Source organism: Equus quagga, chromosome 2 (genome assembly GCF_021613505.1).
Source record: "Equus quagga isolate Etosha38 chromosome 2, UCLA_HA_Equagga_1.0, whole genome shotgun sequence".
NCBI classification, from domain to species: domain Eukaryota; kingdom Metazoa; phylum Chordata; class Mammalia; order Perissodactyla; family Equidae; genus Equus; species Equus quagga.
The window spans coordinates 29,399,725-29,424,012 of NC_060268.1; the positions used below are offsets into that span (position 1 = coordinate 29,399,725).

The window sequence follows — 24,288 nt, forward strand, 5'->3', positions numbered from 1 at the left end:
GTGGGAGGAGAGAGGCATGCAGGAACATAATTGTATGGTCTGTGCGTTATAGGGAGATAACAGTGGGGACTCCAGACATCTAATCACTACAAAATTGGGGATCAGAGACAAATTTACCTAAATCTGAAAAAGATAGAGACTGACCAGTTGACATCTGGGTTGCATGTTTTTTTCTTCAAAAATGCCTGAGAATGTCTGGCATTTTCTTGTTTCCATGCATATATACAGGGATATTAATATAATAAAGCCTGAGCAGAAATGATTTATGCAAGTTCCTGTAATATCTTATTTGCTATTTGCTTCATTGAAATGCATCCTTAAAAATATTCGAGAATATATATTTGTCTCTAAAACTTACTTAAGATCATTAACCTCCTATAATTTTATATCACTATGTGTCCTACATGTCTATGGATTCTAGTTCTTCAGAGGCTGTCTTTGACCAATTTTTAATCCTAAACAGCTTTCTCAAGGCCTCTTTCATCTCCTTATTCTGGAGGCTGTAGATCAAGGGATTGAAAAGTGGAGTCATCACAGAATGAAATAAAGTTACAATTTTCTGAACTCCTGCTGGATTGCCTGCTGTTTGTCTCACATACATCAGCATGATGGAGCCAAAGAACAGGGACATTATGGCCACGTGAGTGCCACATGTGGAGAAAGCCTTCTGCTGGCCTTCTGCTGAGGGGACCTCAACATGGCTCTCATCACCAAGATTTAGGTGCTGGTAATGAAGAGGAAAGTAGAGGAAATTAGGACTAAGTTAAAGATGGCACTGATGATCTCAGTGGCTGGCACACAGGAAAACTTCATAAGGGATCCTGGGTCATATAAAAATTGATTAATAGTATTGGGACCACGAAAAGGAAGCTGAGAGATGAGATAAACTGGGAGGAGAAAACAGGAAAAGCCACACACCAAGCAGCAAACTCCCATTCTTATGCAGCGTTGAACTGTCATCATACTGGGGTAGTGCAGGGGCCTGCTGATAGTGAGGTACCTGTCAAAGGCCATGGCAGACAAGAGTAAGGTCTCAGTGGTGCCCATGGAGAAGAAGAAGTAAAACTGGAGGAAGCAGCCAGAGATGGAAATGGAGTTGGCCTCAGAGAGAAAATTGGCAGCATGTTTGGAACAGTAGAAGTGACATACCAGATCTCTAGGAATGAAAAATTGGCCAGCAGGATGTACATGGGGGTGTGGAGATGGTGGACACACCACACTGTACAGATAATGCACAGGTTTCCCATTACCGTCAGGAAATAGATCACAGAGAAGAGTGAGAAGGGGAGGATCTGAGTCTCCCAGGTACAAGGGAATCCGAGAAGAATGAATTCAGTCACAGGGTCAGAGTGATTATTCCCTCCTGGGCTTTTCATTTCTTCTTTCCTGAAACTGCAATAACAAGACATTTTCATGTTACAAATGACTCTACGGAAGTTATCTCATTAAGATATTCTCTGAATTTACTTACAATTCAATTAACAGCATAGTTTTAGAATAAAGATTTTCGGCATTATCACTAAATGACACATCCATTTACTCAGTTGTTCAGGACGTAAACTTTGGCCACACCTTACCACCCCTCTCAATACTTTACATCCAAACCATCAACAAAGCCTCCAGGCATTATGTTCCAAATATTCCGTATTCCCATCAGCTTTCACCCTAGTCAATGGTACTGTGAAATTCTCACTTAACTACAGAAGGCTCTTAAATTGCCTGTTTCCATTTTTAAATGTTAGAGACATTTGTTACCCACATAGTAGCTAAAGTCTGATCATATCATCTACCTACTCTCAATCTTTTAAACATGCTTAGAGTAAACCCCAAATTCCTTACCACAACTTATATGGCCAATGAGGCCTTCTTACATGCCCTCATTTCCTACTACTCTTCGCTCTACTGATGCCACACCAGCCACGCTGATAGAGTAGTCCTGCCTTATCCATGATTTCGCCTTTGTGATTTCAATTATCCATGGTGAACTGCAACCTGAAAATATTAAATAGAAAATTCCAGAAATAAACAATTCATAAATTTTAAATTGTATGCTGTTCTAATGTTCTGATGAAATCTTACGCTGTCCTGCTCTGTCCCACCTGAGACATGAATCTTCCCTTTGTCCAACAAATCCATGCTGTACATGCTACTTGCATTTTAGTCACTCAGTAGCCCTCTCAGTTATCAGATTGACTCGTGGGTTATCATGGTGCATATGTTGAAAAAACCCTTATTTTACTTAATAATGTCCCCAAAGCACAAGAGAAGTGATGCTGGCAATTTGGATATGCTGAAGAGAAGTCATAAAGTGCTTCCTTTAAGTGAAGAGGTGGAAGTTCTCGACTTAATAAAGAAAGAAAAAGTTGTATGCTGAGGTTGCTAAGATATACATTAACTTTTATTATAGTATATTATTAATATTTGCCCTATTTTATTATTATTGTTGTTAATCTCTTACCGTGCCTAATCTATAAATTAAACTTTATAGTAGGTATATATATATAGAAAAAACCATAGCACGTACAGGGTTCAGTATTATTTGCAGTTTCAGGCATCCACTGGGGGTCTTGGAAGTTATTCCCCCAAGCTAATGGGGGAACTGCTGTACTAGATTATGCCACATGTGACCCGTGTCAAAGCCTGGGATGTCTGTCTCTTTCCCTCGCAAATATTCCCGTACCTTAATTTGTCACTTCATTCAGATTTCTGGTAAAAATCAGAGACTTAGAGAGGCCTTCCTTAATTTACCCAGTCTTTGCGACTCTGTTTCCCAATTCTGCCTCAGTTTTCTTTGAAGCACATGTCACTACCTGGCATTGAATTATAAACTTAGTACATATTTTCTGTCTAAATCACCTGAATACAAGAGGAGGATGTTATTTTGCTCACTGAATGTGTTCCCCCATCTAGGATGGTGTCCAGTGTATTATAGGTGCACATTAAATATTTGTTGTTTCAATCAACAGACATGCCCTAAGAGTAACCGATTAGGAAACAATTGCTTGTAGTCAAGGAAAAAAACGAAAAAAGAATGAAAAGATTGGAATTTCTAGTTTGCTAAAAACAAAAGCAAGACAACAAGGATTTATTTGTTATGGGGATACACTCTCTGTGCAAGTAAATAGGAGGATCTCCATGACAGGAGCCTCCCCAAGACAGCTCCGTCAAAGCTGCCTCACTTTGAATTGCTTCATCTTTCTTTACGCCCTCTTTGTCTACTCTGCTTTGTGCCCTGTGCTTTCCTATTGCTCCTAAGTTACAATCATGCTCTAAGTGTGTGTATGTGTGGACACACACTGATTTTACTGTTTCTCTCTCAGTCTGTTTCTGTATCTAATTCTCCATAGCCTTAAATGATTTTTTGAATGCCTTTTGCAATCTTTTCATCTTATTTTTAAAGAGGTAAGTGAACTGTTTTAGATTTCTCCCTCTTAAAGAAAATGTGTTCATAGTCTGTACCTGATATTTTTTCCCTATGTGGTAGTCAGTATGCTTTAATTGAAAAATGTTCTTCTCTTACTGCCTAATATTTTCTTCTGCTCCATATTCAGGGTGAGGAAATCTCGTATATGTGACTTGAATACGTAATAAGGTATAGAATAAAGTTGTCATTTCACAATTTGTTCCTGGCCCATATGCTTTGTGGCTCAGCTAACACCTCAATTTCAGTAAAATATTGTTATTTTTATTAAATAAATTTACTTACATATTTATAAATAAAATATATTTAACCTAACATTTATTTAGACCAGTCCTCATGCTGGAGGCTATGCTATATAGTCGAGAATCAGACCCATTTCCATTATGAGGAAGCTATTCTCATTTAAATTTTCTTTTGGAGAAAATACAACATAGGGTTAGATGAGTGAAACGGAAGTAAAGATAACATCACAAGAAATCTGAGCTGAACTTTACCTGAAGCTGTTGTGTGAGAATTACAGAATCTGGTGGAGGGCAGACATCCGAATTTAGGTTTCTCTCTCCTGGAGTATGCAGTCAGCCTCAACTCTTTGTTCTCTCATTTCAGCAGGAGAAAGTGTGCAGCAAAGCCAAACACAGTGGTGCTCACCTCCAAGTTTCTCAGAAGGCCTCTAAAAGGGGGAGAGAGTTGGAAGGTAATCTTATCAAGTATAGCCTTTATTTGAAGCCCCGACAATGGGTATATTGCTTAAACAGCTTGAAAGGTGGTTACCTGCAGTTGTAAAGGACACTATGGTCTTTCCTGATTTGAGAAGGATCAATTATACTCCTGTCTCTAAAGGAGAGTATATAGCAAACACATTCTGAGCTGTGGCCATTGTCCTCAACAGCCCATCTTGCAGCGGGTGATCCAGAGCACTCCATGTGTGCACTCGGGCCTTACCACTGGGCTACAGTCCCCTGTACACTTTTTAATAAATGTACCAAGGTTTCTTTCTGACCCTCCCATGTTACCCAGCTTTTCCCAGTGGCCTCATCTAGGGATAACAATGAGAAAGCTTTGGCCAGATCTCAGAAAGTATTTCTTTAACTGAGGTCTAAATTGGTCCAACCTCTAGGGGAAAAGGGAAAGATGATGGGACCTGGGTCTAAGCTGAAGAATAAGTTGGGCTTAAGCTGTGGATCAGAATATTAAATACAGGCATACCTTGGAGATATTGTGGATTTGGTTCCAGACCCCTGCAATAAAGCAAATATTGCAATAAAGCAAGTCACACAAATTTTTTGGTTTCCCAGTTCATATGTAAGTTATGTTTACACTACATTGTAGTCTATTAAGTGTGCAACAGCATTATGTCTAAAAAAACAATTCACAGGCCTTAATTACAAAATGCTTTATTACTAAAAATGCTACCCATCATCTGAGCCTTCAACAAGTCATAATCTTTTGACTGGTGGAGGGTCTTGCCTCGATGTTGATGGCTGCTGACTGATCAGAGTGGCGGTTGCTGAACATCGGGGTGGCGTGACAATTTATTCAAATAAGACAATAGTGAGGTTTGCTGCATCTATTGACTCTTCCTTTCATGACCGATTTCTCTGTGGCATGCGATGCTGTTTAATGGTGTTTTACCCACAGCAGAATTTCTTTCAAAATTGGAGTCAATCCTCTCAAACACTCCTGCTGCTCCTTTATCAACTAAGTTTATGCAATATTCTAAATCCTTTGTTGTCATCTCCATAGTCTTCACAGCATTTTCACCGGGAGTAGTTTCCATCTCAAGAAACCACTTTCTTTGCTAATTCTTAAGAAGCCAACCCTCATCTGTTAGAGTTTTATCATAAGATTGCAGCAATTCAGTCACATCTTTAGGCTCCACTTCTAATTCTACTTCTCTTGCTATTTCTACCACATCTGTAATTACTTCCTCCACTGAAGTATTGACCCCTCAAAGTCATCCATGAGGGTTGGAATCAACTTCTTCTAAACTCCTGTTAATGTTCATATTTTGACCTCTGCCCCTGAATCACTAATGCTCTTAATGGCATCTAGAATGATGAATACTTTCCAGAAGGTTTTCAATTTACTTTGCCCAGATCCATCAGAGAAATCGCTATCTATGGCAGACATAGCCTTACAAAATATATTTCTTAAATGGTAAGACTTGAAAGTCAAAATTACTCCCTGACCCATGGGCTGCAGAACGGATGTTGTGTCAGCAGGCATGAAAAGATTAACCTCATATATCTCCATCAGAGTTCTTGGGTGACCAAGGGCATTGTCAATGAGCAGTAATACTTTGAAAGGAATCTTTTTTGGGGGGGCAGTAAGTTTCAACAGTGGGCTGAAAATATTCAGTAAAACATGTGGTAAACGGATGTGCTGTCATCCAGGCTTTGCTGTTCCATTTATAGAGCACAGGCAGAGTAGATTTAGCATAATTTTTAAGGGCTCTAGGATTTTCAAAATGGTAAATGAGCATTGGCTTCAACTTAAAGTCACCAGTTGCATTAGGCCCCAATAAAAGAGTCAGACTGTCCTTTGAAGCTTTGAAGCCAGGCATTGACTTCTCTCTAGCTATGAATATATAAATGGAGGTTATGATAGAATCTTCTTTGATTCTACAGAGATCAGATATAGAGCTCTTCAAAAGTTCTGGATCACATAATTTAAGATGTACATGGGTAAACTGTGGTGAATTTGGAGGAAAGCAACTTAAGGGGTTTAGAAGTATGGAAAATGAGTAACAGTGGATGGAGCTGGGATACTGAAATTGAATAACAAAAGACTCTATCGGATAAAAGGAAGGGTAACCATTTAACAGAGCAAGTCAATTTGTTCCATTTCATCATGTAATTGGAGGAGGAATACAATTTTGGTGGTTTGGGGCGAGAAGACTGGGGGACTAATTATAACATAATACATTGTTCTTTTAAAATCATTTCTGGGTCATTTTCAATTCAAGATTCTGTGATTCCCATAGCATGAGGGATGCTTGCAGCCAATAAAATCTTCACAGATCTGCCAGACTCTATTTTAATGTACATATAACTGGAACCTATTTAGTGGACTCCACTGTTAGTGGGGAAGGTAGGCTGGGTTCTGGTACCTGCATGAAGAATTTCCATTTCCTGTAATCTTTCTCTTTTCTGCTTTGAAAGTCATTTGTCTAGGGACTCAGTAAACTTCTGAGACCACATATCTATCTTTCATAGAGGGGAGTTGAAAGCAGACAGAAGAGCCTAACATTTTTTTAGAGTCCCTGTGTAGCAGGTTCACTGATGTTGAAGGACATTAGGCATTTAGCCTTTTTTGCAGCATATCCTGGCTTGTATAGTGCGTTTTCAATGTTAACTTGGAGTCGTGAGAGCCCCTTGATTGTTAATGTATAAAAACAGGCACAAAAGAAGAATTTTGCTATATGTAAACGTCCTTGATGGATTCTACACACGATTAAGTCTATAAATCTAGTAGCAACTCAGAGGAAGGAAACTTTATCACGATCAATTAACAACAATTGTTACTAACAATGATTAGGCATTTTTGACCAGGGTTGTTTTGCTGATCTCCTTGAAATTTCCTTTTAGGAGCAAGCATCTGCTGGACAATGTAACAGCTGAACCCTTGGATTAAATGTTAAGAATGTTTGTTTTTTTTACCGGTGGAACTTATTTCAGTGTCATATTTCCCCTTTACTGTCACATCTAATTCATCAGTTATTTGCTAGTTTGTTTCCAAAATAAGTCTCATGTCCTCTCATTATCTAGGTCAAACTGTCATCTTTTCTCTCCTGAACCACTGTGATGCTATCCTAACTGGTTCCTCTTTCCAACCTGGACTCCGCAGCCTGTTATCCATGCAACGGCTGGGGAGACTCTTTAAAAAAGAAAATCAGATCAGTTCCTTCCCTTGCACACAGACTTCAATTAGCTTCCCAATACACTTAGAACAGAATAAAATCTCCAAACTAGGGTCTTTGATTTAACCTTTCTTAACATCTCCAACCTCATCTCATGATTCTATTAATCAAATACACACAGTCCTTCTGTCACAAACACACACATACACACACAAACATACACTCTGTGTTGCAAAGGAGGCACATACACTCCACTAACATGAGCACTGCAAATATAAAATAGAGTTTGACAAGCAATGGGTAGCAAGGTGTACACCACCCCCTGTGCTCTCCTGATCCCACTGGGAGCTTTGTGCATTTGGACTATACCAACACTAGCCAATATTTCAGTAGAGAGGGACTTGCTTCTGTAATGCTCTGTATCAGAGGTCGGCAAGCTTCTTCTTAAATATAATTTTATGTTTTCAGGGCATATAGTCTCTGTCACAACTACCCACCTCTGCTATTGTGTGAAAGCAGCCATAGACAACACCTAAATGAATGTGCATAGCTGTATTCCAATAAAACTTCATGCCCACTGAAACTTAAATTTCATATAACTTTCACGTGTCACAGAATATGATTCTTATATGGATTTTTAACATATACTTAAAATGTAAAAATTCTTGGCTCGCTGGCCATAAAAACCAGGCAGTAGGCCAGATTTGGACCATTGGCCATAGTTTGCTAAATCTAGCTCTATGCATTTACAGGGAGAGAAAAGCAAGGACCATCCATTTGACTGTGGAACGATGGAAGCTTCTTGGTCCTGCAAGTGACCTTGTTACAAAGGAGAGGGCATATAGAAGTTAGCAGCTGGAATCGGCCTGTTCTTCTACTGAACTAACTGATTTGTTAGGCCAGCTTTCAGATAAATTACAAAATGAGTGTTCAAAGCCATCAAGATTTGCCTCTCTCTCTGTCTACTCCCACAGACACACACACACAAACACACACCCACTGACCCACGCATGCACACCTTTCCTTCTCCACACAACAGTTCAGTAATATAACACTGGCCTTCTTTTAGTTTCTAGAAATGGCCAAGTACTTTCCTGATTCAGAGTCTATGCTCTTGTTGTCCTTCATGTTCACTCTATTCCCAGTACCCAGCACAGTGTGAGGCAGATACTAGGCATTTTGTAAATATTTGTCAAAGAAATGATTGTCTATACTGTTACAAACATGAAAGAATATAGAGAGATGATAGACAGATAGATGTGTACCAATTACTTCATTTGAACTTCAGAAAACCTATGACATGAAATTTTTGGCAATAAAATATACAAGGCTCCAAATGACCTGAGGGTACTGGAGTGTTGGGCCAGACTTGAGAGGAATTCCACTCAAAAGAAGTAATGAGATGTTGAATGTTCTGGGTGATAGATCATCTTCCAACCCAGCTGGTTTCCTCTCTGTCTATTAAAGATAAATGTGGCCCCAAAGATCTGAATGTTGAAGTAGGAGAGAGAGTTGGATGGAAATTCTAGATTCAACCTTGCGAAAAAGTTGCTTAGTGGATCTAGTGGAGTCTTTTAACCTCTATTAGCTTTGTTTTCTTTATATCAAAAGAGAGTAGGACTATATGTTTTGTAACTACTTTTCATTTTAAAATGCTTACTTCTATTCTACGTATACCCCAAGTACACATGATATCAAAACTTTATAGATATAGGGTTGATATTTTAGTTACATCTATCTCTCAGATGGAAACAACAGTTGGATAGTTTCTTAGTTATACACGAAGCCAAAAGATCCAGGCCAACTCTCTCTCAGGATAATTCTCCAACTTCAAGATCTGACAAGGCTGTCCTAGAAAACAAGATGAGTGTGAAAAATGATTCTCTGTGTGCCATCACCATTTCATGTTTGACCTATTTTAACAGTAGGTGAGAAAAAAGAGATTTCTAACAAGACCATGTTACTCACCTTTTATGCCTTGGCTCCTCTGTGCCGAAAGCTGCAGTGGTGTTCACCTGGCACAAGGCTAAGCTGGAGCTGTCCAAAGTAGCAGGAAGATTCTCCTGAATCAGTTGCAGAAAGCTCTGTGGCAGAGAGAGTGTGAATAGGGATACAATGGTGTCAAGGCTGTGTTAGGTTTACAGGATGCTTAGACTTGGTTAATTAACAAACCCAAACAAAGTAAACTACACCCCCACCTCCATTATATCTTGGAAATTTTGGAAGAGACCCAATCTAGGTTAGCCAGCTACAAAGCACAAGATGAGAGAAGGACATTTCTCTGATATTTTACTTTTTCCTCAAGGCTAGTCCAAGAAGGTACAATGGTGTGGAAGTATTATTGGCCTGGTTCCACTGGAGCACATCCATCTGATCTATTTTAACTGAATATTAGATTGTCACACCTGTCCCATTTCTGCAAAGCTCTTGAAAATAAGAACAACTTTCCCATTTATGAGAAGTTGTAGACAACTAAGGAATAGTAGAAGAACAAAGGATTTGGAGTAAGGAACCTAGGTTTGAATTCTAACTCATACCTTACCACCAGTTGTGCAAACTTTGTCAGGTCAATTATATAAACTATTTCCCAGTTGCTTCAACTGCAAAATGGGCGCCTTAATACTTTTACCAAAGGATAGAGAACTCTGAATGAGATAACACATGTGGAAGTGCTTATGTAGGTCCTGGCACACAGTAATGCTTAGGATTGTTAGCCATATAATATATTGTTTCAGCAAAGAAAAGGGAGCCTTATTTAGAGGATAGGCATTTTTCTAGCTCTTTAATGTTTATTTTCTCCTCTAAGAATTATATCATCTCCTTTCATGGACAAGAGGGGAATCCAAACCTGAAGTTTCTGTGACAGAATCTGATCTTCCTGGAGAGGAGAGGTGGTCTCCTCTACAATAATCATCGAGGAGTGAAGGACTAGATACAGAGTGAAGATTTCTCGGTGTTTGCTTGAGGATGGAAGGATTATAAGAAGAGTCTCCAGGGAGTGAGCTCTGCTCCGTGAGGATCGATTTACCACCTCTAGAAGAAGAGCTTCAGGAGACTGTTTTGTGTGACTTCTTCCGTTTCCCTGGGGCTTGCGTATTCTGGAGACCCAGATGCCTACTGCCTTTGTTTTCAGTAGAGTAGAAAAATATTAGCTTTCCCAAATTTCTCAGGGGCAGCACGAGATTTAATCATTCTTCAAGCCCACTCAGGGTGCCTACCAGGAGTCCAAGGAAAAGCTTATTAAAGTAACACAGGGTGTGGCGGCTGTGATGCAGAAAGCTACTCACTGGACCTCTAGTGAGTGGTGTCAATTATGAGCTGTTGTGCTTTTTTTTTGAGGAAAATTAGCCCTGAGCTAACCTCCACTGCCAATCGTCCTCTTTTTGCTGAGGAAGATTGGCCCTGAGCTAACATCTGTGTCCATCTTCCTCTGTTTTATATGTGGGACGCCTGCCATAGCGTGGCTTGCTAAGTGGTGCATAGGTCCATGCTTGGGATCTGAACTCGAGATCCCCGGGCCACTGAAGCAGAGTGCACAAACCCAACCACTATGCCATGTGGCTGGCTCCACTTAGGGGTTTTTGGAACAGAACCTTCTCTGATTTTCCAGAACTAGAGATGGGGTGGAGATGTGATGAGACCTCAGGCACAGAGGGCTGTACAGCTACAGAAGGAACCAATCTTTCTTTTCTCAGGAAATTTCAGATTGGCTGGTTAAATGCCACATATCTGAGGGAAGTTGAAACTGTAATTAGGTTAGGTAATACGGATTGGTTTGCTACCCCAAAGCCTAAAACAAGTGAATCTATTTTTGGCCCATTGTCTCCCTGTTATCACCGTTATAGTTTTCATGCCTTTTTTAAACGAATGAATTAGTGTTCTTTCCATATGTTTGAGTGTTTCTTTATGTTATGCGTTCATATTTTTTTACTTATTTTCCTGCTGAGATCTTGCTTTGTTATCTTACTGTTTACAGAGCTTTATGTATATTAGGGAAACAAGCATTGTTTAACTGGTAAATACTTGAGAAGTCCTATATCACTGATGGGCCAATAATTGAGAAGTCTTAAGGATAGAAATATAGGATTAGTTAGTAAATAAAAAGCAACGTGGGCTAGTTAAAAAGGTGATAGATAGCAATTTTTTTTTTACCATTAAAGTTACTGTTCTTGGAAAATCACTCCTGATTCCCAATCCTCATTTTCTTCATCTGCAGAATCCAGTAGTTGAAATGGTAAATACACTTCAATAATAGGATGACCTTTCATTCAGGACCAAGGAGGGAGTTCAAGGAGAACTAGCCCAAGGCACTAAAACAAATCCTGAGTAAGTTCACTCATCTACAACTTCTGAATGTCTCCCATTAAAAATTATATACATATGGCCTAAATCTATTCTCTGTGGTCCTGGTTTTACTTCTTATTTTACTGAAAGCAATCCCCACACTCCCACCTCACTTGGAATGGTGGAATCCTCAGAAATCTGGAGCTGTTTGCAATGAAAAGAAAATCAGGTCTACATCTCAGACTTGTGTTTATATGAGTCCCTGTATCCACTTGTCTCTGATTTATGGGTTTTTGCATGGTTATGGCAGCAGATAATCTACTGAAAGTGAAGGAAAAAGTGAGAATGTATGGAATTCAGATATAATGGAAAGAATTTCTGGTATGGTCATAACTGAGCAGCTTGTCTTACACTAAGTCTTCCATCAAAAGTAAGTGTAAAATCTGGACAAAATAGATAAAGCAACCATTTGAAGGCACTAGAGACTAATTAACACAGGCAAGACTCTAGGGGCTACAATTCCAAGAAGGGAGAGTGAAGGAGATGAAGTCCACATTCATGTTGGGTGTTTTTCCCTGAAGACATTTGACAATTCACTGGGTCTAGGGAGTATGGGCATATGGAGGCATGCAGAAAAGAATGGGGGAAGGCAAAATAAAGTCTTAGCAGAAACCACTATTTTCACTGAACTGTGGAAATAAAGGATTTGGTGTTTGAGGCTCTCAAAACTACTGGATTTTGAGAACCAATTCTTGCAGAGAGGAGGACCACAGAGATAGGAGGCTCAAAATATGAGGTAATATCTGTTCAAGGCATTTTTGGGGTTTCTAAGCCATTCATGTGCAAGAAGAGATTTCAAGAAATCTAGCAGAATACAGAAATTGGGCATCTGAAGAGCTGAGCAGAGATTTCAGGATTCATGGGGTTCAAGGAGTACAGAAATAGGAAATCAGGTTGATTAAGGTGGAGGGGTCCTGAAGCAGTCCGGGCTTACAGGATCTCTGAAAGGCCATGTTCCTGATGTTATAACACAAAATTGAGGTTCTTTTGCCCAATGCACATACAAAAAATCCCCCAATTTGTTATGGCATCAGCTCTTGGGAAAAGACATCAGCTTTACTCTGTGAGATTAATCTGCAAGGAGATGGGTGCATGTGGCTTCAGACCTCTCACCTCAATTCAGGCTTTGGGATGAAATTCAAGAGGTTGGGAGAACAAGCTGGCATGTGGAAATGCTGGAATAAAAGGTTTTGATTGGTGAGGTTGAAGAATTTATGGTAAGGTTCTGAACATTTATGACGAGGTTCTAAACATTTATGGTCAGTTGGAGAAGGAATTTTAACACCAAATCTTCCTGATTAACAGACCCCTCACTTCTGATAAGGATCCATATTTTAAGCTCAGGTCGTGTCCTGGTCATTTGGTTCTGTGGGTAGAGAATGTTTGGCTCTGTGATCGTTTCGGGTCAAGATTTCTTCTTCTGTGCATGCTCTGGCTAGTGACTTTCAAATTTTTTGAAGACAATATCTTAGTTACTCAATTGATAAGATGGCATCAATTGAAATTGCCCTGGAGGGCCTGCATTTACAAATCTCCCATTTTTGTTGTTCATTCATCAATCTTGAGGGATATAATGCCATGACTGCTCTAGCTTCTTCTTCCTGATAAAGAGAATAGGTTGTTCCATCTCTTTGAATCAATCTCTTAGTAAGACAGTGATGCAGGTGGGCTCCCAAAGTTAGGCCTATATTGTGTAAGCAACTAACCAGGTATGTAATAAGAGGCATTTTTAGAGAAATGGAAAGAAAAAACAAAGTTAATGATTGGAGCAAATTATAAACTAGTTTCTGAGACCAGGGGGATGTCAGTTAAAAAAGATTTCTAGATGTCAGGGTCAAATAATATTTTGCAGTTTGAAATGTTTCTGATGATATCATCTAGTGTTCAGGTATCTTTCTGAGTGGTTTATAGAGCAACACACATGAATCTCTCTTAAGTTTATAGCAAGCTTTCCAGCTTCAATTTTTAGGGCTTCAGGAAAAAGGTTGGTTTCCGTTCTCAATGATTCCAAATGAAAATGATGGAAAAAATTGAAAACATTAGTTTGGAGATTTGTAGACAGATATTTCAGGAGAATAGAAGAATTCAGGATCCAGTTCAGCCTGCAGATAGAAAACAAAAACCTTAAAGAATTAGCATAACTAGAATCTAATATCCATGAATGTGTACTATAGTTTTAATTGAAACATATTTTTTCTCCCTAAATCACCCTCATTTTTACCAAAGATAGCCAAATTAAGACTTATTGGTTTGCAAAATGTCTAGTTTCAATAAACTTGGCTCAATTACTTATATGAATACATCAAGAATAGTAATTGATCATATAGGCTCTTTCAAATCTGCCTTGTTGGAAATTTTTATGAGGAATCTCAGATTGAACTTTAAAGTCCTCCTAAAGCCAGGAAATATCAGCTAAGGATTAGACTTTGACTACAATACCTATAGATTTGGGTGGATTCCTCTCTTCTCTTGAGGTTCCCCAAATATATCCTGTGGTTGTTTGTACCTTCCAGGAAGTGACTTTCTTTACACACTTGGTAAGGTTTCTAGGAGCCCTGTAAGCAAGGTACCAGGCCAATATTTCCAAGCAGTTTTATTCCATAAAGTCCCATGTTTGTTCCTCAAAGCTGTCTGGTCATCTGAGTCTACGCATGTTTCTCTCAAATATGACACTCCTGTCAAAGCCTTGGTAATATGATCAATATTTCCTATCGTGCCCTGCTATAAGGAGATAAGGTTCTTATTAAGCTTATACAAGTAACTATATTGTCATGAAAATTATAAGACTTACTCACAAAGTATTTCCAAATTCTGGAGGTATCAGGTAGGAAGAAAAAGATAAATGCTTCAATTCTGCTTTCAAAGGTATAATTTACCAAGTTGCTATAAGTCGGTTAGCTTAAGAGAAAAACCTTTCCTTAAATCTAGAAAAATAAAATATTAAAAATGAGCAATATTTCAAATGAGAAGTCATAAAAAGTATGATCATCCTCATAAGTTCATTCAGTTTCATGTAACCAACTCTTGATCTTTTCTTAGCAGTTTAATGAAGTCATCAGTTTCTATATTACTGTTCTTTAACTTCTTACCCAGTTTGGTTTTATGATCTGAAAATTTATCAGAAACCTGTATTCTAGAATGTTAGAGTCCTCTCCATGAATCTCTCTAAAGATGAAATACATCTTCAAAACATCAGAGTAAAATAACAGCTATCTGCAAATGACGGAAGACTTGAAAAAGGCAATTGACAAAGAAACTTCTATTTCTGTGACATATAATACTTCAAAATGATAACTAGAATTCTGGCTGGTAACAAGGAAAGATCAGAATTTTAAGAATGTTATATAATTTTAAAACACTTATATCAATAACATTTGCTCACATAGTATATCTTAAGAAGGTTAAGGGGGCCAGCCTGGGGCACAGTGGTTAAGTTCACACATTCCGCTTCTTGGCAGCCTGGGGTTTTCTGGTTTGGATCCCGGGTGCAGACATGGCACCACTTGGCAAAAGCCATGCTATGGTAAGCGTCTCATGTATAAAGTGGAGGAAGATGGGCACGGATGTTAGCTCAAGGCCAGGCTTCCTCAGCAAAAAGAGGAGGATTGGCAGTTAGCTCAGGGTTAATCTTCCTCAAAAAAAAAAAAAAAAGAGAAGGTTTATCATCTTTGTTTGACAGTGCTTCTCATATAATTTAACATATTAAAGGTGCCTAATTAGTTTAATATCTCTCTCTTTATAGAAAGAGGGAATAAATTCTTTGAGAAGTCCCAGGACCCCTTTGGAAATTCTCAAAGTTTGACTTTTGGGGAAATTTGTCAAAAGTATCAAAAGGTTTTAAAACATTTGGTCAAATAGGAAACAATGCTTACTGTGAAATAATGCTTGTTTATCCATTTAACCAAAATGACAACAGAAGATGTTAAAGGCAAACTTACAGAGCTAATAAATTGAAAAAAACAAACAAATTTCATTCTCTTAATAGAGAGATTTCAGCCTTTTAGCACATAAGAGATTTTGACAAAATGCAGGATATCTTTCTTTCAGGTAGACTTATTGAAAAATAAAGAAAAATCTTGTTTAATCTCTTAATCAAAAGCAAACTAAAAGGTTAAGGAAATTATCCTTTTAAGAGGGAGAAAATCAAATTTAATTTTGCACCTTTTTAATTTAATTGTTCAGCTTACTTTTGCTATTAAAATTCATTTACTTACTTAAATTCATTGTAAACTTAGCCAACTTGACCATGCATGAAATTCTTTCCTCAGGGTTCCTCTTCCACAAACTTTCTATAATTTTCTTTTTATATTCAGAATTTGTCCCATGCCTTCTTTCCTTATTAGGAAAATGTTATTTTTTTAATAAAACAAAAAATATTTCCATCTTTTATACCTTCTTACTGAAAGCATACACCTTACTTTCCTTGAATACAAAGATGTTTCCTTATTAAATTTTAGTAGCTTTAATTACATACATAAATTAAAACTCTTAACCCTTACAGTCCATCATTTTTAGTGAAAACTAAGAGGAGGCAATTATTAACTGTTTTTTTACATTATCATTCTTTGGCTTGGCAAGTTTATAAATACACACACCATAGCACATAATTATTTTTACTAAGTTGACTCAAATTTTTTTATCTTTTTCACATCAATTTAGGTTACTTGTTCCCAATAATTATTTAGATTCCCTATAAAACTTTGCGAGACATTAGACAAAATGAGCTATAATTTTGTTATTATTTTTGTTAATCAGTTCTGTAACAGATAACATCAGCTTATTTGGCTAATAAACATAGAATAAAGGCTGCATGTCTGCATCATATCCAGTGCTGATGTCTTTGAGGACATGTCCATTTTAGTCAAATCAGCAATCTTTAATAAGCTTTCCTTTACCAAAGATTAATTTGTGTCATGTTAACTAGAAGGACTTTTGGGTTAGTTTCTATTACACTTAGAAATATTTACATAAGTGCTTATTTTAAGCAAATTGAGTAGACCTCTTTATAAATTGTACCATCCAGAGGTAATATATCACACACACATATACTTAGAGATACACACACACACACGCTCCACAGCTATTGTTTTAAAATCACTGCCATGAATCAGGTACAGTAATACAAGGCTCCCTATTTATGAATCCAAATTATGTGTTAAACTGTTTTACTAACGTCAGTGGAGAAGTCACTCAAGATGATAGGTTTTGGGTGAAAGCACTTTTATGGTCATTTTTCTTTCCTTTTCTCCTTTTTTTTCCCCTTCAGTCTTAGAAATTGGTGATGGGCTAGATGGTTCCTGGAGAGTTCATGAGCTTTGGAAGGTAAGGGAAATGAGTAGAATCTGAACTGCCTCTATAGCTGCTTTTCCAGTCTTGCAAGGATTTTTTTTTTAAGGACAAGTGCCCTTAATTTCTCAGAAATTGGGTTATAACTTAAAAGACACTATAGGTTGATCTACTTGTTCAACTACATTATCCCTAATCTGCTTCTTTCTCTCTCGGTGCTTACTTTTATTGTAACTCAGGGAAGAAGACCTGCAAAGAAAATTCCTATCGGGCTCTGAATATCAGCTTCCAGTTTACCCAAATTTCTGTTCAGAAATTGCTAAATCCTTTCAAACGTCCTGTCATATTTCAGCTGGGACAAACAGTAACTATATGTGGCAGTATTGAACAGCAGTCTCCCAGTCTCTCAGAGTCTCATTAACTCTGGAAGTAGAGTACATAGGTTTGTAAAGCCATGGTCTAATATGTTTTTCTTTTGTGTACCTTTTATAACTTAATTTTCTATTAGCTTTTTCCAACAAAGTTTTCAATAAAGTTACTTTGGGATTTTGAAGTCTTTACTTTTAATAAGTGCACTTTTAAATGATGTTATCTTATTGGGAAGTTCTTCTAATGGCCAAAGTAATTCCCCTGAGGCTGATGGCAGTTCGGTGTGACCCTTAGCTGCAAAAAAGGATTTCAAACTGCATTTCCATCCAACCATCTCTTACTGCAAAATGGGATGCAACTGCATTTTTGTCCAACAGTATTTTGGGGACCTCCAAGCTGACGATTATTAAGCCAAGCCCTCAGGAAACTAACCAAGCTTGATAAGATTCTGCAGTTCTTTGTAAACACTTATAGCTTCTGGAAACTTTAGGTCAGAAGGTGGAGTACTTGACTCTATAAATAATCTTTGTTTCTCAGTTCAGCATCTCAAAAGGAGCCTGAAGTGGGCACTGTAGTTTTAACATATCCTGGGTTATCGTTCTAGTTGTTTACAGTTATTCCTATTTTATGAGGCTCTTTCCAAGGTGTCCACAACAAACAAGACAATTTTTAAAGAGAGTTATAGTCACTGAGAAACTTGTCCCCAAACAGCTGATTTCAATTTAGACAATCATTAACACACAATACAATTCTACACATAACACAGACCTGAATACTAGCTGGTTTCCAAGGAGTTGCTCAGAACCAGTGCCAAGAGTTACCTAGATCCCAGAAGCAACTTCATGAGTGAACCTTTTATCCTGCCTCTAATTAAGTTGCAGAGTTCAGGCCCGAGGTTCAGGACTTAGCCTACCAGGATTTCCCAGTATACAAGCTAAACTTATATTTCTAGAAATCAAACCAGAGAGACAAGGTAAAAGACAGTTGCTTTCTTAAAGTTACTCACCTAGAGCCCAGAGACATCTTGATCCAGGAGCTTTTTCTTCTCCCAAAAGAAAAATAAAACACCTTACAGCCTGGAGCACCACAGAGGGAAACAGGAATCCAATCAGCTATGCCTCTGGCTAGAACTGTCTAGGCGGCCTACTTAGGGTCTATGAAAAAACCCTGCACCTTGCTGGGGGTTCCAGATCCTCAGGCAGGTGGTCACAGGACTTTGTCCCTTCATGGTCACCAAAATTTTTTACCACCCAAAATTGGGATTCTCTTACTCGATGCACATAAAAAAATTGATTATGGCATCAGCTTTTGGAAAAGTAACCAGGTTTATTCTGTGAGATGAATCTGCAGGGAGACAGGGTGTGTGCCCTCAACTCTGTCTCCCCAATTCAAGATTTGGGGTGGCATTTAAGAGGTTAGGGATAACAGGTTGGCACATGGACAGGCTTTGATTGGAGGGCTTGAAGCATTTATGGTAAGGTTCTAAAACTTTATGGTATGATGGGGAAGGAATTTTAAGACCAAATCTTCCTGAATAATGGATTGCTCTTTTCTGTTGAGTCCAACTTTTAAGTTAGGGTCATGACCCAGTCCTTTGGTTCTGTGAGGGGGAGAATCTTTGATTTTGTGGTCAATTCAGGTCGAGACTTCTTCTTCTGTGTGTGCTCTGGCAGGCGACTTCGCAAATTTTCTGAAGGAAAATTTCTAATTACTCTCTTGATAAGATAGGGTCAGTTGAACTGGTCCTGGAGGGTCAATAGTTACACTGGAGTAAGAGGCATCTTCCAGAAATAAGCATAAGACTGACGTAGACTATTTTTACAACATCTAAAAATAACCCACACATGAGTTCAACGTGGTCTACTTCTATCTATTTCTAGAAGAAAACTTTACACTTGTTGAGTTACTAAAGCCATTTTCTTCAGGATTCTAAATATAATGTTCAGCCTTCAATTAAAAAAATTGAGGCATGGTGGGAAAAAGGATAGATAATCAAGAACCAAGAGAAGAAATAAATAACAGACACATACTCACAGGTGATTGAGACTTTAGTCAATACTAGGATGAACAATTATCTTAATAAAACCAATTTGTTCTAACCAGAAAAATTAAATACAATTTTTGTAAATGTTTGTAAGTAAGTTAAATACAATTGTGGGCTCTAATTGCCCAGAGCCTTTTTTTCTTTATGAGGAAGATTGGCTCTCAACTAACATCTGTTGCCAATCTTCTGCTTTTTGCTTGAGGAAGATTTTTGTTGAGCTAACATCTGTGGCAATCTTCCTCTATTTTGTATGTGGGACGCTGCCACAACATAGCTTGATGAGCCATGTGTAGGTCTGCACCCAGGATGCGAACCCATGAAGTCCAGGCCACTGAAGCAGAGCATTTGAACTTAACCACTATGCAACCAGGCCAGCCCCTGAAGAGCCTCTTTGGTGAACACTTTTCACATCCCCAGAAATTTCTCCAGGGCCTTTTTCATCTCTTTGTTCCTAAGACTATATATCACAGGGTTAAGGAGTGGGGTCACAACAGAATAAAACAGAGTCACAATCTTCTGTGTTCCAGCTTCATGCTCAGTTGTTGGGCTCCCATACATGACCAGTACTGAGCCATAGAACAGTGAAACCACAGCCAGATGAGACCCACAGGTGGAGAAAGCCTTTCTTCTCCCAGCTGCTGAAGGGACTTTCAATACAGCTCGGAGGACCAGAGCATAGGAACACATGATACAGAGGAAGGGAATGATGAGGGGCAGAGGACTTAACATGGAGAAGATAAGCTCTACCATAGGAGCTTTCCTGCAAGTGAGTGACAGAAGAGGACCTGGGTCACAAAGGAAGTGGTCAATAATCCTAGATCCACAGAAGGACATCTGGGAGACGATGATGATGGGAATCAAGAACCAGAGAAAACCAAGTACCCAGCAGCTGACCACAAGATTGGTGCAGAGATGTCCAGTCATCAGAGTGGGATAATGTAGAGGCCAGCAGATGGCAAGGTATCGATCAAATGCCATAATAGCCAAGAAAAAGCATTCTGTAGAACCCAAGGAGAAGAAAAAGTAGAACTGCAGAAAGCATCCAGAGAAGGAGATGACCTTGGCATCAGAGAGGAAGTTAGCCAACATGTTGGGGACAGTGGAAGTTACATAGCAAATCTCCAAGAAGGAGAAGTTGGCGAGCAGGATGTACATGGGGGTGTGGAGTCTCTGATCCCAGCGCACAGCACAGATGATGGAACCATTGCCCAGGAGAGTCAGGAGGTAGACAATAGAGAAGAGCACAAAGAGAAGGATCTGCCCCTCCCTGGAGCAAGGGAACCCCAGAAGGATGAAGCCAGTGATAGTGCTGGAGTTGCTGAGACTGTTGGAGATTTTCATGTGTCTGTGAGCTGTGTAAGGGCCAGCAAATATCATATGGCTCTGTATAAACAGATGGAGAACAAGATTTATATTTAAACCATGTTAAGATAGAAAATAAAGACATATATCAATAGCTAGTTTTTTCTTTAAAACTGAAATATTGACCTGGATTGCTTCTTTATTCTCAATTACAGTTTCATTACAGACTCAAAAAACTTTTGACGGGAAGTGATAAGTTCTTGAAGGAGTGTTGTAGAGGTGTTTGAAGATTATATTAGACTTCACAATTAATAGAGTATCTATTTATCAACTATCTCTGTACCTATCTATCCATTCTCACAACAATGGTATTTCTACCATTTTCAGAAGAGGTGACATCACTGCAGTTGTGGCAGAAACTGAGTCAAACTAAGTAGCTATGTAACAAGAGTTCAGGGAACTTTTTGAATTCCTTCTTTTACATGACTTTTGAAACTGGCCTTATTTCAAACTCAATGATTAACTTACCAATTTAATAATATTATATACCAATTTCAGGTATAAAACACTCAAATCAACAGGAAGAAGTTAGGCTTAGTTTCTGTTGTCTAAAAATAGCAATCCTAGGTATCCACAGTAGACCAAGGTGAAAGAATTATTAATAGGCCATGCTAAAACAGGTCTGTGCTTACCTGGAAAAGAGGCATGAATTTGCCCAGTCTATAGTTATAGATATAATTCTATTCCAATAATACAGACCATGGGGATTATTGACAACATAGAGTTATTAAATAGCAGTGGACTTGTAGGGAATAGAAAACTAAAACTTTGCTCCATTCCCCAGTAACTACTTGGGAGAATCATAAGGCCCAGTGGCTTTTAAAGATTGAACATCTGCATGATGCATCTCTTTTGTTCTAAATAAGTTAGACTACTTTTGTTAAACTATGCACTCAGGCCCTGGAATCATTAGAACCCTCTGTAAATAACTGTAAAATGAGCAACATAAAGAGAGTCTGTGTCCCCCCACACATACCCTGGCTTCTATGTTACCCGTATTTGCCTTTGAAATTTAGTGTGGGGACCCAGGGAGTCTAAGAATTTCTTACTAGTAATATTCAAGTTCTGAGAAACCTGTAGGAGCAAGACCAAAAGATTGCAGCAGTAAGCTGACACCACTTCTCAAGTATAGGTGAGAGTGCTTAGAATGCTGTGTTGGGGGAGGAATACAATTTTGTTCATGTGGCAGGGGGATGAGGTTAGGGGAGTAACTATGACACAATTCATATTCCCCCCAAACCCTTTCTGGTCATTTTAAATTCAAGATTCCCTGATTCACAAGGCATGAGGGATTCTTGGGGCCAATCAAACTTCACAGATCTCTCAGACTCTCTTAATGTATATAACTGGAATAGGGTTTAATGGACTCCTCTGTTGATGGGGTGGTGGTGGGTTGGGTTCTGGTACCTGCACTATGAACTTCCAATTCCTATAAATCTTTTTCTTTTCTGCTTTTAAAGAAGCCATTTGTCAAGGGGCCCAATAAATTTCTGAAACCACATATTTATCTTTCAGAAAGAGGAGTAGAAAGCAGACAGCAGAATAGTCTAACATTTTTTTAAGGTCCCTGTGTAGAAGCTTCACTCATGATCAAAGACAATAGGTGTTTAGCCTTTTTTGCAGCATGTCCTGGCCTTTGTGGTGTGTTTTCAATGTTATGTTGAAGTCATGTGAGCCCATTGATTGCTAATGTATAAAAATAGGGACACAAAAGAAGAATTTTGCTAGATGTAAATGTCCTTGATGGATTCTACAAAAGATTAAGACTATAAATCTAGTACCAACTCACAGGAAGGAAACTTTATGATGGTAAATTAACAACAATTATTACTAATAATGATTAGATATTTTTGACCAGGGTTCTTTTGCTGGTGTTCTTGAAATTTCCTTTTAGGAGTAAGGCAAATCTGCTTGACAATCTAGTATTTGGATTAAGCATCAAGAATTTTCTTTCTTTATTTTTTCTGGTGAAACTTATTTCAGTGTCATAGTTTCTCTCTTTTCTTTACCCTCACATCTAATTCATCAGAAATTTCTGTTAGTTTGTCTCCAAAATAAGTCTCATGTCCACTCACTTCTCTCTAGTTCAAGCCATCATCTTTTCTTCCCCGGACCACTGTGATGCTGTCCTAACTGGTTCCTGTTTCCACCATGGCCTCTCTACAACTTGTTATGCATGTTATGCATGCCACAGCCAGAGAGACTGTTTGAAAAAGAAAGCCAGATCAGTTCCTTCCCTTGCACACAGACTTCAATTAGCTTCCCAGTGCACTGAGAACAGAATAAAATCTCCAAACTTGGGTCTTTGATTTGACTCCTCTTAACACCTCCAACCTCATCTCATAATTCTATTAATCAAATATACACATTCTCACTCACTGTCTCACACACACACAAACACACACTGTTGTGCAAAGGAGGCACACATACTCCACTAACTCAAACACTGCCAATATAAAATAAATTTTGAGAAGCAGAGGGGTAGGAGAGAGTACACCATCTATGTGCTCTCCTGATCCCACTGGGAGGTGTGTGTATTTGGACTATACCGACACTAGCAAGCATTTCATTAGAGAGGGACCTGCTTCTGTAATCCTCTACACCAGAGGGCAGCAAACATTTTTGAAAATATTTTATGTTTGCAAGCCGTCTAGTCTCTGTCACAGCTACTCACCTCTGCTGTTTTGTGAAAGCAAAGACAAGACCTAAATGAATGTGCATAGCTGTATTCCAATAAATCTTTATGTCTGCTGAAATTTGAATTTCATGTAACTTTCATGTGTCACAGAATGTGATTCTTCTATTGATTTTTAATTTAAATTAAAAATGTAAAAATTCTTGTCTCACTGGCCCTCCAAAAGCAGTTAGTAGACCAGATTTGGCCCATTGGCCATACTTTGCTGAACCCAGCTCTATGCAATTATAGGGCAGGGAAAGGAAGGACCATCCATTTGACTGTGGAACAATGGGGGCTTCTTGGTCAAGCAAGTGACCTTATTAGAAAGGAAGGGGACCTCCAGAAGTCAGCACCTGGAATCAGCCTGTTTTTCTGCTTAGCTAACTGATTTGTTGGACAAGCTTTCAGCCAAATTACAAAAATGAGCATCCAAAACAATCAGGATTTGCCTCTCTCTCTCTGTCTTAACGCACACAAACACACACACAGACACTCATGCATGCACACCTTCCCTTCTCCACACAACAGTTCAGTAATATAACATTGGACTTCTCTTAGTTTCTAGAAATGGCTAGGTACTTTCCTGGTTCAGGGTCTGTTTTGTTGTCCTTCCTGTTCACTCTTTATCCCCAGTGCCCAGTGCAGCCTGATGCAGATTGTAGGTATTTTGTAAATATTTGTCAAAGAAATGGTTGTCTACACTGTTAGAGATAATATAGATTGATACTAGATAGATGTTTACCAGTTACTTCACTTAAACTTTAAAAAACCTGTAAGATGAAATTTTAGGAAAGGAAATATACAGGAAAGGCTCCAAATGACCTGAAGCTACCAGAGCGTTGGCCCAGACATGAGAGGAATTCCATTCAAAGGAAGTGATGAGAGATTGAAAGTTGTAGGTGGCAGAACACGTCCCACCCAAGATG

At 38.6% G+C, this 24,288-nt stretch overlaps 1 protein-coding gene and 1 pseudogene across 1 annotated transcript; both read right to left on the bottom strand.

The window, feature by feature from the left end:
- Positions 1–400: 400 nt before the first annotated feature.
- Positions 401–10,194, bottom strand: LOC124235089 (olfactory receptor 11H6-like; annotated as a pseudogene).
- A 9,534-nt stretch (positions 10,195–19,728) lies between these two features.
- Positions 19,729–20,760, bottom strand: LOC124235939 (olfactory receptor 11G2-like). Its single transcript, XM_046654491.1, has one exon. The coding sequence runs from the start codon at positions 20,698–20,700 to the stop codon at positions 19,729–19,731; it is 972 nt and encodes a 323-aa protein (XP_046510447.1). The 5' UTR covers positions 20,701–20,760.
- Between the last annotated feature and the right edge of the window lie 3,528 nt (positions 20,761–24,288).